The sequence below is a fragment of the Sparus aurata genome, chromosome 22 (genome assembly GCF_900880675.1).
Source record: "Sparus aurata chromosome 22, fSpaAur1.1, whole genome shotgun sequence".
NCBI lineage: Eukaryota > Metazoa > Chordata > Actinopteri > Spariformes > Sparidae > Sparus > Sparus aurata.
In genome coordinates, this window is record NC_044208.1 from 10,408,664 (window position 1) to 10,429,583 (window position 20,920).

The window sequence follows — 20,920 nt, forward strand, 5'->3', positions numbered from 1 at the left end:
CAGATTATCACAACCCATGTGTACATTTCTTGTAAGCCAACTACCTCTAGTGGCTGTAACAATCATTATGGCAGCAAAGGAGGAAGTCAGGTGATAAAGTATAAAGAGCAATAAAGTCCGCAAAGTTAGGGGAGCGCAGTGGATGATAGGGTAAAAACAGTAATGGATGGACTACACAGAAACAAAATGCTTTGATACTAAAGGGCAGAGTGGAGTATAATCTAAATATCAATCAATCATTCTTTTTTTGTAAAGCGCCAATTCACAACAAAAGTCATCTCATGACAATTTCCAAGTCGAGAGGGACTAAAGTATACTCCTTGATTAATTAATTAACAGCGACCCAACATTTCCCCAATGGGCAGGCACTGGGCGAAAGTGGTGACAAAAAAATGGCCTTTTAACAGAAAGAAACCATTGAAGCAGAACCGGACTCAATGGTGGGCTGCCATCTGCCTCGACTAGTGGGGTTTAGCATGATAATACATAAATAAGATACAATCTTTTTCTGCTAGGGGTATCTTCAATTCCTTTTTTCTTTTCAACCATTTTGTATTTTATTTTTGCCTTAGACAATCTGCACTTTCCAGGCCTGTTATATAGGGTATAGCAAGTGGATAGAAGTAACAAAAACAATAATTGTGTATTGGATATGATAAAATGACTTGTTCAACCAAATGCCTGAACATAAGAAAGATTTCAAAAGAGCTGCAAAATTCTATAATACATTCAGACCTGATTTATTCTCAATTCTATAATTCATCAACTTTAACAAACAGCATCTGCTACACATTAATTAGTAAGCACAAAGAACCAGCAACAGAATCCAAGCAAATACTTTGACACGACAGTCAATTATGGAACTCAGCTTTCTAATGACTCAGTTTCCTGTGTGTTGGTTAAAAATGACAGCACACATACTGCCAGTCTCAATTGGTTCCTGGCATCTTTATCATCCCAACTAGTAGCGCTGCTCTCCAGTCAGCCTTAGTAAAAATTTCCTCAGGATGTCATGAAATTTTCAGTAATCCTTAAAGTCCTCTGCACAAATACAAAGAGAGTTATTTTTAAAAAATCCGAAAATGCAGAGGCAGAGAGAAGAAATCAAAACATAGTTATAATTCCTATGACATCAACTGACATCGGAATAATCAACGGATGGCACCGCTGACTGCAGCTGCATGGCTGATTGGGCTGCAGGCAGCAGTGTATCCTGTTGGAGTGTGTTCTGGAAACACAGCAAGCTGTGAGGCGGCAGATTTTTTTTACTCTGTGTCATTCTAGTTTTGGTTTGTCAGCTCCTCTGGGCAGCGAGGTCCCCATATCAACAACAGAATTTAATTTGGACAAATAGGGTGAATCTACAGCTCTCCGGTTACTGACGCTGGGAGGCTTCTCTTTTGTTGCGGCCCTACTTTTTGATTAGGCTGATTACACAGGTGGATTTTTACATGGAATTCTCGCCTGGGGCTGCTCAATTATAGATAAACCGACTAAAACCTCAAAGTTGGAAGCACGTTTTAGTTTTTTTCTTTCTTTCAGACAAAGTTCTGAGAAAGCTCATTCATTTTGTGCACCACTAGAGCAGCTCTGTTGGCATTATAGCTATTTAAATTATGACTAACATTTAAAATTTAATGCTTCACTGTGAAAGTAGCCAAACAGGACTGCCTCTAATGCTGCAACATACACTATGACGAGAAAACAACAAGGGACAAGAGACGAAAATGAGTGGGGCAAAGAGGCGAAGAGAAGCAAGGTAGGCATTTGCGGAGAATGAGCCATATTGATTGGCCATAAACCACCACTCAGGCAAACTGATGGGTTTAACGGAAGAATGCTGAGTCATAGAGTTGTCTAGCAGTCAGGAACTCGGGGCAAAAATGGGTCAGAGGGCTGTGTGAATAAATAGATATTTAGGGTAATTGTCTACAATACCTTGATGAGTTAGAAGTACCTCCTTTAAAGGTTTGGTCAATCTATTTTCTCACAAATTGGAGTTCTTACCAGTTTTTCTTCCACTTCTACAATAATCATTCTAATGAGTCAAATGGGGGTCAGGGATTTCTCATTGTATTGTACAAAACGAAATGCTGAAATGTTAAATTGATTTGGTGGAAATGGTGAATTCTATCTTAAAATAGGTTTTGCACAAACCCCTGACTTGTACTGACACACAGCTTGACTGATGAATTGCAAAAAACTATTGTGTCTCCATGGCAACTTGATATAAAGTTAAGATAAAGTGGATTTGATTTGGATTTCTCTTTTCCTGTTTTTCACATGCTCACTTTTTTAAATTATTCATTCATATAGATATGTTCAATTTATACTAGCTGTTCTATATTAGGGGTGTCACAATCTCGATTTTAATTTGGAAATCGATTGAAATGACGTCCCAATCCCGACCTTCGAAATCAAAGATGAAAGCTAGGATTTCGCCACGCCCCAAATCACACGTCTTGCAGCCGTGCCAAGAGGGAAAAACACACACAGAGCAAGTTAACATTACCTCCTCTAACCTGAAACTGCAGCCAAAGACAAAGACACCATGGCAACTGCTGATATAAGAGCTGCATCAACTGAACTCAAACCATCTCCTGCTTCTCTGAAATCACCAGTGTCGAAATATTTTGAGTTCCCAGCAACTTATGTCAACAATTTTATCGGTTTTATTCAAATTTGACAAAAAGGCCTTAGTGTAGTACATTGCAATTGAATAATAGGGATTATATCGCTCATTACACCACGTAGACCATCTTTTGAAATAAGAATTAATAAATTAAATGAGTTATCATGGCATAAAACCAATGATCCTATAGCTGTAGCTCAGGAGGTAGAGCAGGTCGTCTAGTAAACGGAAGGTCGCTGGTTTGAATCCCCGCTCCTAGTTGCATGTCGTAGTGTCCTTGAGCAAGATACTGAACCCCAAATTGCTCCTGATGAGCAGTTGGCACCTTGCATGGCGACCTCTGCCATCACTGTTTGAGTGTGAAGCCAGTCAGTAGACTGGAAAAGTGCTATGGAAATACAAGTCCATTTACCAAATATGATAAAAAAAAAACAAAAAAAGGCACAGCCATCAGTGCTAAAAGAAAAAGAAAAAAAAAATCAAGAATCTAATTGTGACCATAGAATCGAAAATCAAATCAAATCGAATCGAATCGAATCGAGGATTCGGAGAATCGTGACACCCCTATTATATATACTGTTAATATTTAATGTGTCCAGTTTTTTTTCTTGACATAACTACTTTTTGATTTTTCCTTTCTTTGTGTCCACTCACTGTTTGCTGTTATAATGGCCCAAATATCCCTCCAGGGATCAGTTTCATCTTATCTTAATGGGACTGAGCGCTGAGGGTGAAGTCATAGTGAGCCCCACTGTTGTTTGGATGTCCTTTAGCCAGAGGGAAGGACAGACAAATAAACAGAGGCACGATGAGAGGATGGGAAGGAGAGAGGAGTAAATAGGCCTGCCAATTCTACAAAGAGCCAAGATGGGCGTAGGATTCAGTAAAATGAAAATAGAAAGGACAAGCAAAACAAAAAAGAAGAATGATAGAAAGGCCGTGTAGTCATCATTAACCCATTTGATTAATATGTAACACGAATTACAGTTCTGTATGGATATGATTCTTAATTATTTAAAGGGGTCAAAAAGGTTTCTTGAAGTTAGTGTCAAAACAGTGTCACAATATGCAGATGATTCCTTTCTCTTCATGTCTTATCACTTTCTAAAGATAAAGGTCAACTGACTAAGAAGATGAAGGTCACCTATATTTTCCTGCATGTCCATATACAGTAAGATAATTAGGGCAAAAAAAGCAAAAAAGTGTGTTTTTGGAGCAGCTGGTCTTTGTAACAGTAGGCTTATGTTTTCTCAGGTAACAGCATTGGCCAAATGTGCTTGGGGTCCAACGGGGCATTTCTCATACTATTAGGGTTTTGGAATACTGGGGCCATCGGAACAATGGGTATGTGAACATCATGTCTGAGTCAGGTCTGACTTCCCACAAGTCAGTAATGAACTAAGTAATGGAAACACATGTTAATTCAAACATTGTGCCAAACAATATCACATATTCGAAAACCATTCACTTACAGCAAGTCTGATGCATGTGGTTTGTCATTCATTAAAACGTCTATTATTTCTGTGACAAAACATATTACTAATGCTACCACTGTTTGTTCATCATTGTAAGGGTTTGGAAATGCTCTAATTTTTGAAGGGGAAAAGACTACACTGTTCAACTGTATATAACTGTTTTATAACCTATAATTACATACGCTAGTGATTTCAGGATCTTAGAATCTAATATATTTTAAAGCTCAACTGTTAAACATTTCCTTACAACTGAAAGTAATGAATGAGTTCTGCTAACCCTGCTAACAAAACCTTGCTGAGTAAAATGGAATGACTGTGTTTCACCTTGTTCAGCAGATGTGGAAGCCACTGCCTGTAGCTACACTTGTTCCTCTGAGTCATAAAAGACATCCAAATGATACTCTTAATAACATCAAAACAGAGGGTTAACTGCTGGTGTTGGGAGCTTTTTGTCTGTCTCTCCCATCAGGAAAAAGGAATAGAACCCAGTGAGTAAAGACAGGTCCCTGGTGGCCATGTAGCTGCCAAGAAAAGAAGAGAAAGTCGAAGCAGACTTTAGCCTCTAAAATCCCAATGCTTAGTTGCTACTGACTATGTCTGCCAAAAAGCTCCCTTTTCTGGTTAAATGTGTGGGCTGTCGACTGGGGAGGTCTAGACTTCGCAGTGTCTCCAGTCAAAATTGGCTTTCGAAGGCTGATTACAATATTTACCCAAATATTTCAAGTAAGGTGTTGTTAATTATTGCTTGTAGCATTCATAAAATATTATATTAATACGGGGCCATTTAATCCAAAAATCAAATGCATTAGGTCAAAAGTTTGATGTATTTTTCTATTGTCTATACAGTGGGTTAGGGCAAATCAAGGCAGCTGGCGTGGCTGAAATAAACAGGAACATTGGAAGAACAAAGAGATTCATTTGAAGTCAAATGAAATGGCTGATGAGAGGAAAAACCTGGCCCACAGTTGTCATCGATGATGGATGTTTAAGGATTTTTTCAGCCAACTAAATGCACCCACATGAAAATGTATGCACTGTACTCTTTTGTTTTTCCACATTAAGGCTATTATGTGCAGACTTTTATACCTCTGATTTCCTTTCGTGCTTCTGATTTTATTCATTTGAGAATTCAGGTTCTAAGACAGTATGTTTGAGTTTTTGTGTGGTAAATTTGCAGGTACTAAATGAAGTCTATATTTACAGTACTGACAGTACTTCAGTAGTTACTGTTCTACAGCAGCCACATTATAAATATAGTTTAGATTTGATTTGCCCAACCTCTGCATGTGTTTGAAGCATAAATACAAATTTGCAGTTCGTTTAGATCACATAACAGATGCATTGTGGCTGTACTTGAATATGAAAAAACCTGCTAACAAACATGCTAACACACATTCGACCCAGATGAAAACCAAGATATTATCCAAACCCTGACTTGCTAGTACCCTCTCACCACTAACTATTACACTGATGTGCACATAATGAAATGACCTTTTCTTTCTCAACAACAGGAAACATGAAGAAAGCAAAAAAAGGTTCAACAATCTGTTTTTTTTCTACCTCTAATGTTGTGTATATGTTTCACATCTACACATCTATACAACTCTGCACAGATGCTGTTGCCCACAAGCTGCTGCCTTTCAATATGGCCACCAGAAGGACTGTTACATCACCTGAAAGCCCTCACAGTTAAACAATCCAGCGCTGAGCGAGGCTTGTTTCAGGCAATTTGAGGAAAAGCAATGACATGTTACATACTGCCGGCCCATTAGAGAGGCAAGCAATATTCTGTACTGAGTGGCAGTCATGTTTTTTTGCTAGATACATTTTTGTTTTAGCTTCAGACAAGCTAAAACCTCTTGGGCCAATTGCTTCATCTCTGTTCTGCAGCCGTGAATACAGGGAGTAGGGTTAATACAAAGGAAGTGGAGAAATGGGGCAGACAGGTGTATAACACCTGGTTATTGTAGTCGGAAAAGAATTAAAGCAAGATCAACATCTTCTCTCTTTTCTCGGTTTCTGATCCTCCTATCCCCTATAAACCACTCCTCTGTTTATGTGCTTTTTGCAGGGATGCCTTTAAGATATCAGCACTATTGTTTTAGGATGGATGAATGCAATCGATGAAAAAAACTCTGAGACACATAAAAAGGCAATAAAAACAATCTAATATTCATGAAAGGTTGTGATAATCTAAATTAGTTTTTTTTTTTTTAAGTTTTGGTCAATTGCTGATCATATTTAAATGAATTTGAAAATATATAAGCTTCTTAAGCTCTGATGCTGCAGTCTCTTTCTGTAGTCACTCCTCTGTGGTCTTACTCAATGTCCCACCTACAACACTATCTAAATGGTTGCATATCACACATAATAGCATATCAACACTCAATAATCTGAATCTGCAAAGTAACTAGTGACTAAAGTTATCAAATAAATGCAGTAGAGTACAACATTGCCCTCCAACATATGGTGAAGTGAAAGTATAACTGAAAGTAGCAGAAAAAGTTCAGTACCTGTTTGTTTAAATTATGTTTTGGATTTGTTTTCCAATAAGCTTACATTGTGAACATTTTTTTTAGTTTCTTAGTGTCAGAACGCATGCAACTTGTTTCACGAACAGAATTTGAGCCATCCGGTCCAATAAGATTTGAAAAGTTGGGAAGTTAAATAGGCTTCACTGGAAATTAGTCACAGGCTGAAGTCTCTAGTGCAACTGCTTTATGGGCAACAGAATGTGGAGGACAGTGTTTCCCACACGTTTAAATCTATTGGGCTGGCTGCCCAGGAGTATAAACGGCCTTCCAAGTATATTTGGCAATCTATTTTAGCATTGAATGCATTTGGACAATCTGCCCTAGCTGTTCCCTTCATGTCTATTGTGAATGAAAAGACTACGCCTCTGACACTGTATCCGGATATCCCTTATTACAGCCATGCTACCGAGGGAATTGAACCGCCATGTTTCTACAGTAGCCGAAAATGGACAAATTAAACACTGGCTTGAGAGAGGGACTTTTGCATTTTTTGCATTTTCTACATTTATTGTGGGTTCTCCTTAAGGGTGACCAAAATTAAGTCACAATCTTGAACATCGAATTAAAAAATGGAATCGTCAATGCTGCCATGCCCCCATGTCACGTCCGGTCGGCTGTAAGTCAACCTCCTCTAACTTAGCTACTAGCTAAGCCAGTAGCTCTCCCTCGCCCAATCACACCTTACGCACCTTACGCACACACACCTCACACCTATGTGCGTCTACCATACTCTTCCACTGGCAGCACAACTAACATGGCAGGGCATCACAAAAACAGAGATTTATCTGTTAAACCAACACCTGTAATACAAACTACTCTCCCGTCTTCATTTGGAATTAAAAATCGAGAATCGATTCGAACGAGGATTTGGAGAATTGTGACACCTAACCATCGTAACCCTTCTCCTCCACGGTTGAAGGGGAAGGGTGAGGTTATGGGTGCTAGATGCTACATCCAAACAAACCTGACCTTACAGTACTTGAGTAAATCATACTTAGTAACATTGTGCCACTGGTTAATCTAAGATTTTCATTTTTTTTGCAAATGCCTATTGTTTCTGAATATATAGTGGTCTCCTTGATTACTAACTGTCTGCATCTGCCATGGAAAAAACCTTGTGGGCGATCACTATTTCAATGCGCTTAAGGATTCTAAAACCTTACAATAACATTAGTCATTCAGTGAATCAGTGAGGCAGGTTTCATTGCAGCTTTCACAGTCTGTTGGGTACAATTCTTCCACACCACACTGCAATGATTCCTCGGGTCAGACATCTCTAACAGTCATAATAAAAACACTCTGGTTGTGTTTACAGACAAACCTCCTTCATATTGGAGATGGAGGACACTGACAAGACTCTTGTGAGACTTTCCACAAAAACAATAAAACGCTGGTCGGATTCATCCGCCGTAACAGCCAACCGTTTACTGGCGTGGCTCTATGTCTCGCCTGACGCTGCGACGCGATTGGCAGCTTCATCAGCCAACGGAAACGGGCCGGAGAGGCGTAGTAGAAGTGTGTCTTCTGGCTGGGCGAAGGCAGAGGAAACACTCAAGGTCAAACATAAAGAATGGCTCATCAAATCATCGTCCACACACACCTCGTGCACCTACGAGCCGCTGTGTACGTGTGTGTGCTTGAGCATGTGTGTGTACGTCAACAGGCGTGTCAGCAGTGCTTTATTTGTAAGGGATAGTGCTTGAGGCTCTCGCTCTCTCTCTCTCTCTCTTCCTTCTTTCCCTGTCTCTCTGGATGTGTGTTTTGAGTGTGTGCGAGAGAGAGTGTGTGGACGTATCTTAATGAAATCTGACAGTGAATTGTGACAATCAGTGAAGGAGCATCCTGCAGAGGTTAATAAGCTGTACTCCTCGCAGCAGCTGCAGCAGGCCGCATTCCACGCACACACTTACACACCGATCTCCCCTGTGTTTTCGTTCTCCCAAAATTATATTTCGAGATTGCGAAGTTGACATGCGTGGCCGGCACTCTGAGCCACTGCGAGGAGCGATGTTTCCAGTTTGTCACCTCCAGAAGGAGACCAAAACAGACGTCACTGCTCCCTTCGCTTGCTGTTTTCTGTGATAAATAACAGTTTATAATGAGATGTCACTCAGCGTGTGTCGCCATCTTTTACACCATTCACACACTGAAGGCAGTTGCTCTCAGAGATATATGTGGAGGTGTATATAAATGCTGGGTCTAAAAAAACAACCAAAGTTTTCTATAGGAAAACAAAATCAGTCTTTTACTTGACACAGGAAGCAAAATCTCTCTCTCCTTATTCACAGCAGCTGCTGCTAATCTGTGTCTTGGGAGTGTTCTTGAAATTTCCATTCAATTAAGAGATTATTATCCAGGTTTTAATAAACCCAGCTCCCCATTTGTTGCCCAAATTTAAACTAGTAATATTGTAACAACCATAGGAGATACGGAGATGATTAGCAGTGGCAGCAAGTATAATTATGGCTTACAATACAACGGATAATCATAGTAACAATCAACAATCATACCAGCAGCAGTAACAAAAAAACGTGTCTTTTAATATCAAGAAGAATCTGCATTTTAATCGAAAATGTACTTATCTTAAGGATTTTGTCAAGGAACATCTGTATTCTGATTGAAAATATGCTTTCTTGAGGATTTTGTGAAGAAAAAATCATTATTCTAAATTTAAAAATATACTTGTTTTTAGGATTTTATCAAGAACAATCTGTATTCTAATTGAAAGATATAGTTATTGTGAAGATTTTATCAGGAAAAATATTAATTTAATTTGAAACTGTAGTTATTTCTTTGTCAAGAAACATCTGTATTCTGATTGAAATATATACGTTCTTCAGGGTTTTTTCAAGAAAAAAATCAGTTTTTTAACTGCAAAATATACATTTTTAAGGATTTTGTCAAGCCAAAATTTTTTTTTTTGAGAGAAAAATATACTTACTTTTACTTACAATATGCACAAAAATACAGCTGTGACACAAAACAGCAGCTTTGCTTTTGAATGAGCAGTATCGGACTTTAAAATCCCTACTGGATCAGCTCTTATCTATTCCCAAGTCCGGAGTCATGTTGCTCTGACCATCTGCTCTCTAACCCTGCCCAGGATACACACATACCACCCCTGGATTATGGCATCAACACACACACGTGCACACACACCCGTGTGTACACACACATGCATTTTGGCTTTAATGTTGCTGCCAAGTGATGACAGCGTATTTGTGTGGTTTCAGCAGTATTTCCAGCCTGTTCAGTCACTGGTGCAAACACACTCACGTGTCTGGTCAGAAAAATGCTGTTCAGCAAACACAAACTCTGTAGACTTTTATCTTGAAATATCTTCCCAATTCTATCCACAAGAATTAGTCCTTTCCTACAACAGTTGGGTGCATGAAGAAAAACACGAATAACAAATGACTGTGTGAACAAAAGCACCAACACCATTGCAGAATATTACTAAATCCATTATCAGAGGAAAACACCCAGGCTTCTCATTATCACAGTTTGGATCAATTTCCACCATAAAACAGACCATGAAGCTCAGTTTACACACTCATGCATACTTGGTGGAATTCATTGTGAATAATGTTCCACTGGATTCTAGGGCTGCAGCTAATGATTATTTTTTTACTGTCCATTAAACTGTTGATTCTTTTCTTGATTAATAGATCAGTTTTTTGGACTGTAAAATGACAGAAAATGTTGAACAAAAATGTTGATCAGTGTTTCCTAAAGGCCAACATGACATCCACAAATGTCTTGTTTTGTCCACAACCTAAAGATAATTAGTTCACTGTCATATAGTAAATAAACTACAAAATAATAATGAGTAGATTCTTCATAAATCATTTACAACATAATGAAACTGGTTCTCTGCATTCAACCCATCCAGAGGGAGGAGTGGGCAGCTAACATAAAGTGCCCAGGGACCAACTCCAGATTCTAAGCCAGTGCCTTGGTCAAGGGCACTAACTGGAGCGTTGACCTAATGTGTATGTTTTGATGGTGGGGGAAACCAGAGCACCCGCAAGATACCCACAGAAGCACGGGGAGACCATGCAGACTGCTGTGAGGAAACAGTGCTAACCACTGTGCCACCGGCAAGCAAAATATTCAACCCCTTCACTGGAAATATAGGTTTCTGCAAATCCCCGATGTGTTGAAATTTTTCATCGCTTCATGTTGCAGCTTTACGCTTCTTTGCATCACACTTAAAGTGCTACGTTGTGGTAATGCTGTTCTTTTGGGCTGGTTAGGTTTAGACAAAAAAACAGGGTTAGGAAGAGATCCTGTTTTGGTTTGAAATACCTGCTTTGGTTGCCACAAACACAGCGGAACAACGACTTAAATATATCCAGTGCTTTCATCTAAAAAACTTGAAGCACTCTAGAACTGTAGTCAGTGGCTTGGCAGCCTCACAACGCTGAAGTCAGGTCATAAACATGTAATGTGAACGTGATATGACACATGTGTAGAATGACACATGTAGAAATGTCAATACGGTCTGTAGAATATGACATTTACAAACGTGACCGTACCAAAGGTTTGCTGAAGCACTAGCTGTCAACCTTTATTACAGGATTCATCAGTTATCCTCGAATGAATCTCCTGCATTACAAAGTCTAAAAACTACAACTTTTATTATATATTTCGATTAGTTTGTTAGTTTCCAACAATATTGAAGCCAGCGAATTCCATAAGTTTACTCAAGATAACAGTGCATTTCGACAGGCTGCTGCCACTTCTTCCATGGTAGGAAAGTCGGCGAACGAGAATTAAGGGGCGGAATAAAACTTTAAAACACAACGTCATTCCACCACACTCAAGTGCTACTTTCTCTGCAACTCTTTGCTAGAGAGCCCCCTTGCGACAAGTTAATATTGTGTGTTTAATAGTTGACAACAACTTATCAATTAATGCAAAGTCCAGCACTTTCTATTAAAATCATACCGGTAGTTTTCAATAAAAAATTGGCGTGCTGTATCTGTTCGTCCACATATTGGTACAGATCTTCTTCTTTTTTTCTTCTTCTTTCTCAACCCGTCTCCTGTTAATTCAACTGTACTAGCCAATAAAGCCATGAAAAAGGCCAAAAGAAATATTAGAAAAGAATAAACAGAGATTGAACAAAGCTTCAGAAATGATGAAAGAGCAGGAAGGAAGATATCAGCAGGGTTTTGATTATGTGGATGACAAGTGGTTTTTCAATAGTCCTTTGTTGAAATGTGCACAATGACACTGTGTTGCTGCAGTAGCACTACAGAATTTGACATGCGGACACTGTACACACACACACACACACACACACACACACACAACACTACATTTCACTATCTCTGCCTCTTGCAATCCCTTCGTCCATGAAATACATGGAGAGCTCAGAGGTCTATTTCTGATTCACTTCGACAGTAAAGACAGTCAGGCATTGCTGATGACACACACACACATACACACACACACTCACACACACACACACCCAAGGCGAGGTAATACATTTGTTATAAGGCATTCTCCTGACGATGCAACATGACATGCCGCCCTCTCTGTTTCCCGGTGTTCAGACAATAACCAGAAACTTCAATCCTGGCTCACTGCGGACAGGCCACAAAATCAGGCTTATTCCTTTAAAAAAAAAAAAAAGAAAAAAAGAAAAAAAAGAAAGAAAGAAAACCTCGTCCCACTTCTTACATGACACTGCCCTGAATTACAATTTATATAAAACTTGTTGCCATAGCAGCAAAACCCCTACATTGCCTTCTTTTTGACAGAGACGCTACAATAAAGGCAAACCCATCAGAGAGTATAACTTATGAAATACGGCTTTCCAAAAAAAATTATGACAGCGAAAATCCTCGCAGAGCCCCCAACTACACAAAGGGGCCGGAAAGCAGCTTTGTGGGATTAAAAATTACTGCGAGAAGTCTTAAATAACGGTGGCAGCAAACAAGTCCTGCATCACGAATCATGAAATCCAGCGCCACGGGAGAATAGCAATCAATGACTGATTTACTGAGCGAGCGTGAAGTCTCGAAAAAGCGTATAGAGCCAGTGTTTGCAGTGAAGCCATAGGTGCACTGAAGTAACACCGCCGCTGCATTCCGTCTGTGCTCCAGTCTCGTTTTCATTGGATGTGTCCTTTTTCTATTTGCGTGCTGCTAAAGAAAAGATAATCACCAAAAATCAGGGAATTAAAAGGGAAGAAAGGCTTGTCAAAGTGCCATAAAATGTATCTAAGAAATTCAGAATATAAAAGCTGTAAAGGGCGAAGCATCTTGATCAATCACAAAGTACAAACAGGCTACTAAGAACCTGATATACAGTAAGTAGGCCAGTCTGAAATTAGGTAAAATATTCAGATGCCTCGATCGTTCTTGCGTCATCCTCCAACACAGCAAAGCAAAGCTGGAAATCACTCGGCCCCGTAACGTGCCAGAGAGCTGCCCAGAGAGGTTTCAAGGTTGCTATTTATTCCTGAACGCATGCAGCTCTGCTCTGACTCCGGAGATCAGCGGTCAGCGCGAGCAGATGGCCCGCTTGCTATCGGCCTATTCCCCCCTCCGCTTTGTCGTAGGCCTAATACAACAAGGCACGGGAGATACGAGGCCTGTGGGAGTCATGTGACCTGACACATGAAAACAGCATTCACTACGGTTTCAGCTGGTGAATACTAGTTGGAAATACTGTTTAGCTCAGCTTTTACCTGTAAAACCCTACAACGCTCGTATTTCCAAAAACTGCTGATAAAATGTGGCTATTTTGTGTTTGTTTAGCTTAAAATTCGTATTTTTTCCTCACGATGGATTAAAAATGATTCACTTCATCTACAACGCAGGCAACTGTATCACGTACTGAGCAGGAATAACACAAGTTTCCATTAAGATCTAACTGTGAGTCATCATCCAATTTGTGTTAAGTTTCAACTCAGTAATCTGTGATGTACTCATCAGACTGTCCAAACCCTTCACAGCCACATGTCTCATGCTCCGTGGCCTCTTGTTTGAGTTCATTTCACACTGTAATACAATTCATCTTTGGCAGATGTTTATAAAAGCATTGGTGACTGAATTTAAAGACACTGATGCTACAATATACGTGGTCTACGAGTCAAATCAAGAAATGAACTAAAATGTTGAAGGAATGTGCTTTAATAATGCACATTAACACAATTGGGCAGGCAGCACACTTTAATGTTAAATTGGGGCTTAAACTATCAATAATGGAGGTTAAGTCATAAAAGTGTTGTTGAACTTCATATGTTTCCCTTTTTTAGGCAACTTTCAACAGCCCTGTCACCAGAATAAAATGTTGGCAGTTAACATTTCTGCAAACCACTGATAAATTCACATATGAACATGTCATATATGCTGCATACCATAATCGACATTTCTGCTATGCATATCACATTTCTATAACGTGTATGACCCCACTTATCAGGAGATGAAGGAGATGATGATTGAGTTACTGGCGACAGTTTGAGTCTGGGTTAGGGGGTTAGGGAGCCAAAATATGACTTTTCCTTACCCTAACATAATATTTTTTGTACCCAAACCTAAACCAAGACAGTGACTGCAGTTGGGGAGTACGTTTCAATATTGGGAAGTATGAGACTTCAGGGTTTCCAGTGATTGGTGGTGAAAAAAACAGGTATCTTAGCCCAAACCAAGATGTTTTAAAATGAAAATTAAGCCTAAGGAAAAGTTTAGTTGCAACATAAAACAATGTAAAGCAGCAGCATTTCAATACGACATACATAACAAACAGGTATTTTCGTATACGGAAGCGGATGGGATGGCAGTGGAGTTACAGGCGAGGAGGCTGCCATGCCAGTGACCACATTTCAAGATACTGTTACAATATTTATAAGCATAACACTATATATTTAAGTAACTTCAGGACGATTTCCAGCCATGTTAGTGTCAACAAAACGTGGATATTTTGGACAGGAAGTCAGAACATCTCCAACTTTGTTTGTGGCGACTGAAGCAGGTAATTTACAGGTACAAAACATGATCTTCCCCTAACCCGAACCAAGTGTGTTTTGTGCCTAAACCTAAACAGAGCATAGGCACAGCATTGTCATAAAATAAAATAGACGACAAAACCTAAGAAAACGTAAAGTCGCAACATAAAGAAATGTAAACGTTCCATGTTTTGCATAAACTTACATAACCACCACCATATTCTGTTGACTGGTCTGAATTTAAACCAGTGTTACCAAATTTATGCTTACTGGGTTGTTCATGCTCCAGATTCCAACTTTCTTTCATCTTTCCAACGTGCTACTCTAAACCTCTGGGAAACTTCTGTAAATAATAGAAATTTAAGGCATAGCAATCACAAAATTGCTTGTGAAAAGTGCTATTTAATGACCTTTATTTGAAATAATGATATGGTACTAAACTTAATTGCACTGAATATTATAATATAATTATAATTATATAAGTACTACCAACAGAAAGCTCCGACATTTCTTGATTATAGACAGCTTAAGGAGAGTGTGGTTCAAGTGCAGTGTGCCTACTGGTAAAATAAAAAGTGAGAAGTGAAAAGTACTTTTATATAACATGTCATTTCCTTGGCATTCATTGACAAGCAGGTGCACTGGATGTTTTGATATGGAGAATTAGCTAACAAGGTGAAAAGGACTTCTTCGTCCTTTCAGTGTTCCTTTAAAGAGCCCATGCTGCACTAAAGCTTGGCACACACCTCGCCCAAGGCTGCTGAATTATGATTTCTTTTTTCAGCCTCCACTTCCTCAGCACAAAGAGAAACACTGAGAGCACAAATCTTATGTTAGTGTCAGTGGCGCAATCCTCGGAGGATGTAAGTGATTGGAGGTGTCAGACTCTTTGTCGGCGAGGAGGAGGAGGTGTCTCAAAAAAAAAAAAAAAAAAGAAGAAGAAAAAAAGCTAAGAAAAACGAAGGCCACCTGGAAACATGTGAGAGGCACAGGTAGACCTACAGCATGATGGTAATGACACACTGGAGCCATAAACGTGCTTTGACCCTGAGTAAGCGTTGTGGAGAGGCTGCTGCTCTCTGTTAGAAGTTAGAGCCCTGTCATTTTGGCAATTGGGAGATGAAAGCGTGGCTCCTCAGGGGGAAGGAAAAAAAAAAAAGGCGTTTCAAATGCCCTTGAAAGCCTACAGGTAGGTTCGGTGTAGAAGCGCGGCGGCCGAGTCAGCTGGGACGAAGCAAAAAGAAATGTTTCAACTAGAAACCTGGACTGGACTCCTAAATCTAATGTATACTTTGTAAACAGGACATATATTTTCACAGAACTAAAGATGACATGCTGTATAAATATTTAAGTAGGATGTACATCAAAAGGCTCAGTATTTAAATTCAACACCATATGCCTTGGCATAACCACAAGGGAGCTGCTAGGCATGGAATATCAATATTCTAAATAAGCAAATAAGGAGGGAGCAAAGGGAACTGTATGACCCCAGCAGGATATTCAAAAGCCCGGTTATGGCAAGCCTGTGTCTTATTTTTCCAGTCTCATTTTCATGAGGGATCAAAGTTTGGAGGAAGAGCCCTTATTTAGCTGCATAATTATTTATAAGGGGCCCCAGACCAACATTAACATGTACAAGTAAAACAAAATGCCAGCACAGTCTGTGTTGCAAGGAGTGATTAATGACTGATCTGATTGTTGTCGCGGCTAATGACCCGATATTGATGGATGCAGCATCCGACCGGAGCGGCTTCGCCTTCAGGCAGCTCGTACCTCCCGAGCGTGCCGTTCTCTCTGCTGCGAACGGGGATTCATTCCGAACTCCGTTTGGGGATTTCACACTTTTATGTTTATCCGCCGTTTGGCTGCAATACATGCTTTTTTTCACGTGTTTTAAGACATTTCAGAAAACACTGGCTGCATTTTAATTCGGCATATAATTCAAAAGCCATGTACCATGCAGTTAAATAAAAATCCAACTTGGAGCGTTAATTCATCTCTGATTCCCAGTTTCCCGCTACCGAAATACGGGCTGAGTTAGCAATGTGGGGCAAACGCAAAAGTTGATTATTCCATCAAGCGAATGGGTGAATTTTGTGTGAAATGAATGCCGAAAGTACTAAAATATTCTTGAAATTCAGGAAGAAATGAAAATGTGTTTGTGCTTATCGGGAACGTTCACCACGAACAGATGAATTACTAAATGGATGAAATTCCTAACGGAGTTTGGAGCACGGTTCTCTCTCAAGAACAGGAGGTATGGGGTCTAACCCAAAGGTTGACAACACTGCTCGGGGAGAGTGAGGAACAGGCCCCATGATAACACTCCTTACCTTTGTTAGCTGTGCGATTTTCTTGCTCATCTTCAGGTGCAGGTCTTGGGTATATTCCATGGCGATGCCGGACTGAAAGGACATGCTGGATGTCGAGGTGGACGAACTAAATTTCCCCTGACCGGCAGGGCAGTAATACTGCTGCCAACCCGACCCAGTCGCCATCTTCACAGCGATGCTTCAGATGCTTCAGAGAGATATGGGCTTTAATAATAAACCGGACGCTGCTACTGAGACGGCCAGCGAGCGGCGGAGAGGACCGGGACAGTGTCGGATTTTTTTTTTTTTTTTTTTTGCCGAGACACAAGAAAAAAAAAAAAAAAAAAAAAATCAAAAGAATGAAGCCTCTTTAGCCCACAAAGTGTTAAAAATTTGTCTCATTTTGCTCTTGTCCCGATACTAGTACACCAAAAAGGGGTGAGTGTTTTGTTGTTTAAGCCCCAGAAATGTTAGCTACAACCATCTTGTCCGTTCACAGATGTGGCCGTTTGCTGTGCACCGAGGCGCGGGTCCCGTCTGCTGTCACCTGCCGCTGATGAGGAGCTGTATTCTCTTCGGGCGGCTGGCTGGCTGGCTGGCTCCCGGACGGTCACCTTGATACCGAAGTGTTTCTCAGAGGGAGCCGTTCGGAGTGTTTCCTCCTCGGTGTGTTCCGGCTACATTGACGGAGAGTGTGTAGAGATTGAAGGTGTGTGTGTGTATATGTATGTGTGTGTGTGAGTGAGTGTGTGTGAGAGTGAGTGAGGAGGACAGGCTCGGCGGTTGGTTGCTGCTGCTCTGTTGCCATGGATCACCTCAACACTTCATGCTGCATTCACGTAGGATGGGAGCAGCGCTGCGTTCAGGGGCCGTCGGGAAAAACCTAAATGAGGACGGCGAGCGCACTTGAGAGGCCGAGCAACGCGCCTAAAGTGACGGTGAAAGTGAGACATGACGTTCAAGGGGTGGGTTTTAAGTTGTATGCCACATTTGTATAACCCATTGAGACAAATGTTAAATCAAATCAAATGCTTTTTTATTCACATAGCCCCAAATCACACTGACCTAGTGGACATTACAATCTAACTAGACTCTCCATTTGAGTGAGAAAACCTTGCTATATTGGGGAAAAACTTTCAAAAGAGGAAGAAAGATGGAAGAAACCTCAGGAAGAGCCACAGAGGAGGATGGCACATGTACAGGACAGAACAACAAAATCACAAATTACACTGAGAGAATGTCTGATACAGGTCAATTGTATGAAATACATGTGAAGAATGTGGATCCAGGAGGACGGCTGATCAGGCCAAGCTACATGGCCTCCACTCCACCATGGTGACCCGGAAGAGGGCAGGCCACATAAGATAATTAGGTGTAAAAACCCATGAGACTTTAAAAAGATCGGTTTCTTTTTAACTAGTCTGGCTTTTCTTACTTGATTTTGAAGGTTTGTTCTCATTGGAGCTGTGATTGGATTGAAATTAAATTATAGCTTACATTAAAGGGGCACTATGTAAAATTGTAAAATCATATTTTAAAAATGTACAATATTAATGAGTAATAATACAAACTCAGAAATATGTACTTTTTTCCAGACCTGAATAAACAAGCTGTTCTCAGTGGAAAATAAGGTCCCCAGAACACTGCTCAAAGCTAGAAAGGTGGCAGGGTCTGCCACATATAAACAAAGTAAAACAGTATGAAATAGTTTTGTCTTTTAAGGTCAGTTTGTTTATTCAGTCACACAAACAAAAAGAGTCTGTTTTTTTGTGTGTTTTTTGGCTAAAAAAGTAAGACTATGAAGATCTTTCTCGCTTTATTAAATTTCTTCCACAAAACTACAAAGTGCACCTTTATGTGGATAAATCCAATCGCTATGTACTATTCAAAATGGGAGATGTTTTGGCAAGATATCATCTATGTTAGTGTTTTGAAAAGTACCCATGCTTGAGTAAATATGAAGACATTGTGTTGAAACACAAAAAACCTTAAATATTACTTTGGTCAAAGTGAAATTCACCCATACAAATAGTAAAAGTCCTAAAATATCTCATGTTAAACGATTAAAGTATCAATAAAGCAATAGTATAGAAAAGTAAAATATGCCTATATTTATTTAATATATATCGTACATATATGTATGGTAATTTGGTTTGAGTACCAATAACATAGTGTAACAGCGTGTAATCTGCAAAGTAACTAATAAACTAAGTTATCAAATAAATGCAGTGGAGTAAAGAGGTACAATATTTACCTCCAAAATATAGTGGAGTGTAAGTATAAAGTAACAGAAAATGGAAATACTCATGTACATAAGAAAAGTAGTTGAGTAGATGTACTTAGTTACATTCAATCAGTGATCTATGTGCCTCTTTGCCTCCTGGTAACCTTTATTTTTTTTTAAAACATTCATGGCAAATATGGAGGCTGGCGAATTGTAGTGAAGTACACTATGCTACAATTGACTGATTTTTCTGTCTTTGTGTTTCTTTTTGACTTGTCTGGCTTTTGGTTTTGTTTGTCTATGCTGGGGAGCAGGTGAGGTTGTTTTTATTGGATTTGTGTTAATTTATTGGCTACTTATATGTCTGTTTTTTCTGCCATGCTGGCATACTGTAGTGGAATCACTGGGTAGTATAAGTATATAACACATGGGCAAGAACAGGGCAAGTTACACTAGCCTACTCTCACTCTGATGCTTTTCCAATATCACAGGTGAGGCAGCTGCAGGTTAAAGCTGTTATCACACTCAGTAGAGGGCAATGGGTCAGGTGTATAAGTACTCCTGTATGTCATGATTATAAAAATCAATACTGGTTATGGCCCTGACAATTATGTGTGTATCTTGTTGCTTGTAACATCAATGCATTTACTGAAAGTTGATTTCATTTGTAATGATGCCAATATTCACAGCTGGGTAGCCTGAGCTTCACAGTAAATCTGCTGTATTTTATCTGATAGTTACTCTCCCGGCAACCTGTTCATAAAGCATGAAGCTTCATACACCTAGATGTCCAAATGCAATTGCTCAAAACACAAATTAACAGCTGCATCTTTATTCATACACCTCAGCTAAAAGCATTCAACAAGATAACCAGTATCTTTGCTATCATATTAAGGTACAATCCACAATATACTGTACCTTCTATACAAATACCAAATAATGACACATGACACGTATCTTTTGTCTGGGCCTTGCTTTTGAGATAAACACATCAACACCCACCATATTGTTATGTATGGTGTGCATTGTCCCATATGCCAGTGCCTTAGATTAATTTCCGTTTAATGACGATTTAATTGACAATAAAGTCATCTGAATGGTAATCTGTGATGAATCTTTGTCAAAATTCTGCAATTAAAGTTTTCGGTAGACATCTCCTGTTCTCTAATGATCAGCCGTCAGGGTTCCTTTCATGTTTTATGCTAAAGATGATATACGAGCATCCAACCGGATGCTGTTCTCCTTAGCTCTCACGGCATTGCATGTTTTTATGAAGATTAAAACCTGATCACCATCTGGCCTGCGAATGAGTATCAACTCTCTCCTGTTTTGCCCCAGAGCGATCATAAAACAATGCAACCAAATGTTGTACACCTGAAACAAAGTCAGTTTTCCTTAAAGTCTAAAAAAGTACTTCTTCTAAAAATATAGAAGGTTCATTCCTTTAAACAGGGGAGTCAGTTAAAGAAAAACCCTCACAACAAAATGATTAGCAGCTTTCGTATTATCTCTTCTCATAGTTTTTACCATCAGATATGAACAGGGACTCCCAGCAGGCAGGTCATATGAAGTACACTATTCTTCCATGGAACATGAATGCACCAAGTTGAATTTCACTGACGTCACATCATCTATCAAAGCTCAACTGAAGTAAAATAAAAAATTTAAACTGACTGGAATGGCAGCTGCAGGCAGTACCTCGCATAGTCACAATCACAGGGATGACGCAGACAGTCTGATTTCTATTTATGTTTCCACATGCTTTCTGCACAGCTGGGGTTGT

General features: G+C 39.7%; 1 protein-coding gene across 3 annotated transcripts in view; it reads right to left on the reverse strand.

The window, feature by feature from the left end:
* The window catches only part of fam184ab (family with sequence similarity 184 member Ab), a 164,220-nt gene extending 146,443 nt beyond the window's left edge, over positions 1–17,777 (reverse strand). For 2 of the 3 annotated variants that reach the window (XM_030405413.1, XM_030405414.1), the window contains exon 1: positions 16,935–17,774. In XM_030405413.1, coding sequence (XP_030261273.1) covers positions 16,935–17,099 — 165 coding nt within the window. In that variant the 5' untranslated portion in view covers positions 17,100–17,774. Of the gene's footprint in view, positions 1–16,934 lie in introns of all 3 variants that reach the window. The other variant, XM_030405412.1, reaches the window with a different exon arrangement.
* Positions 17,778–20,920: the final 3,143 nt, after the last annotated feature.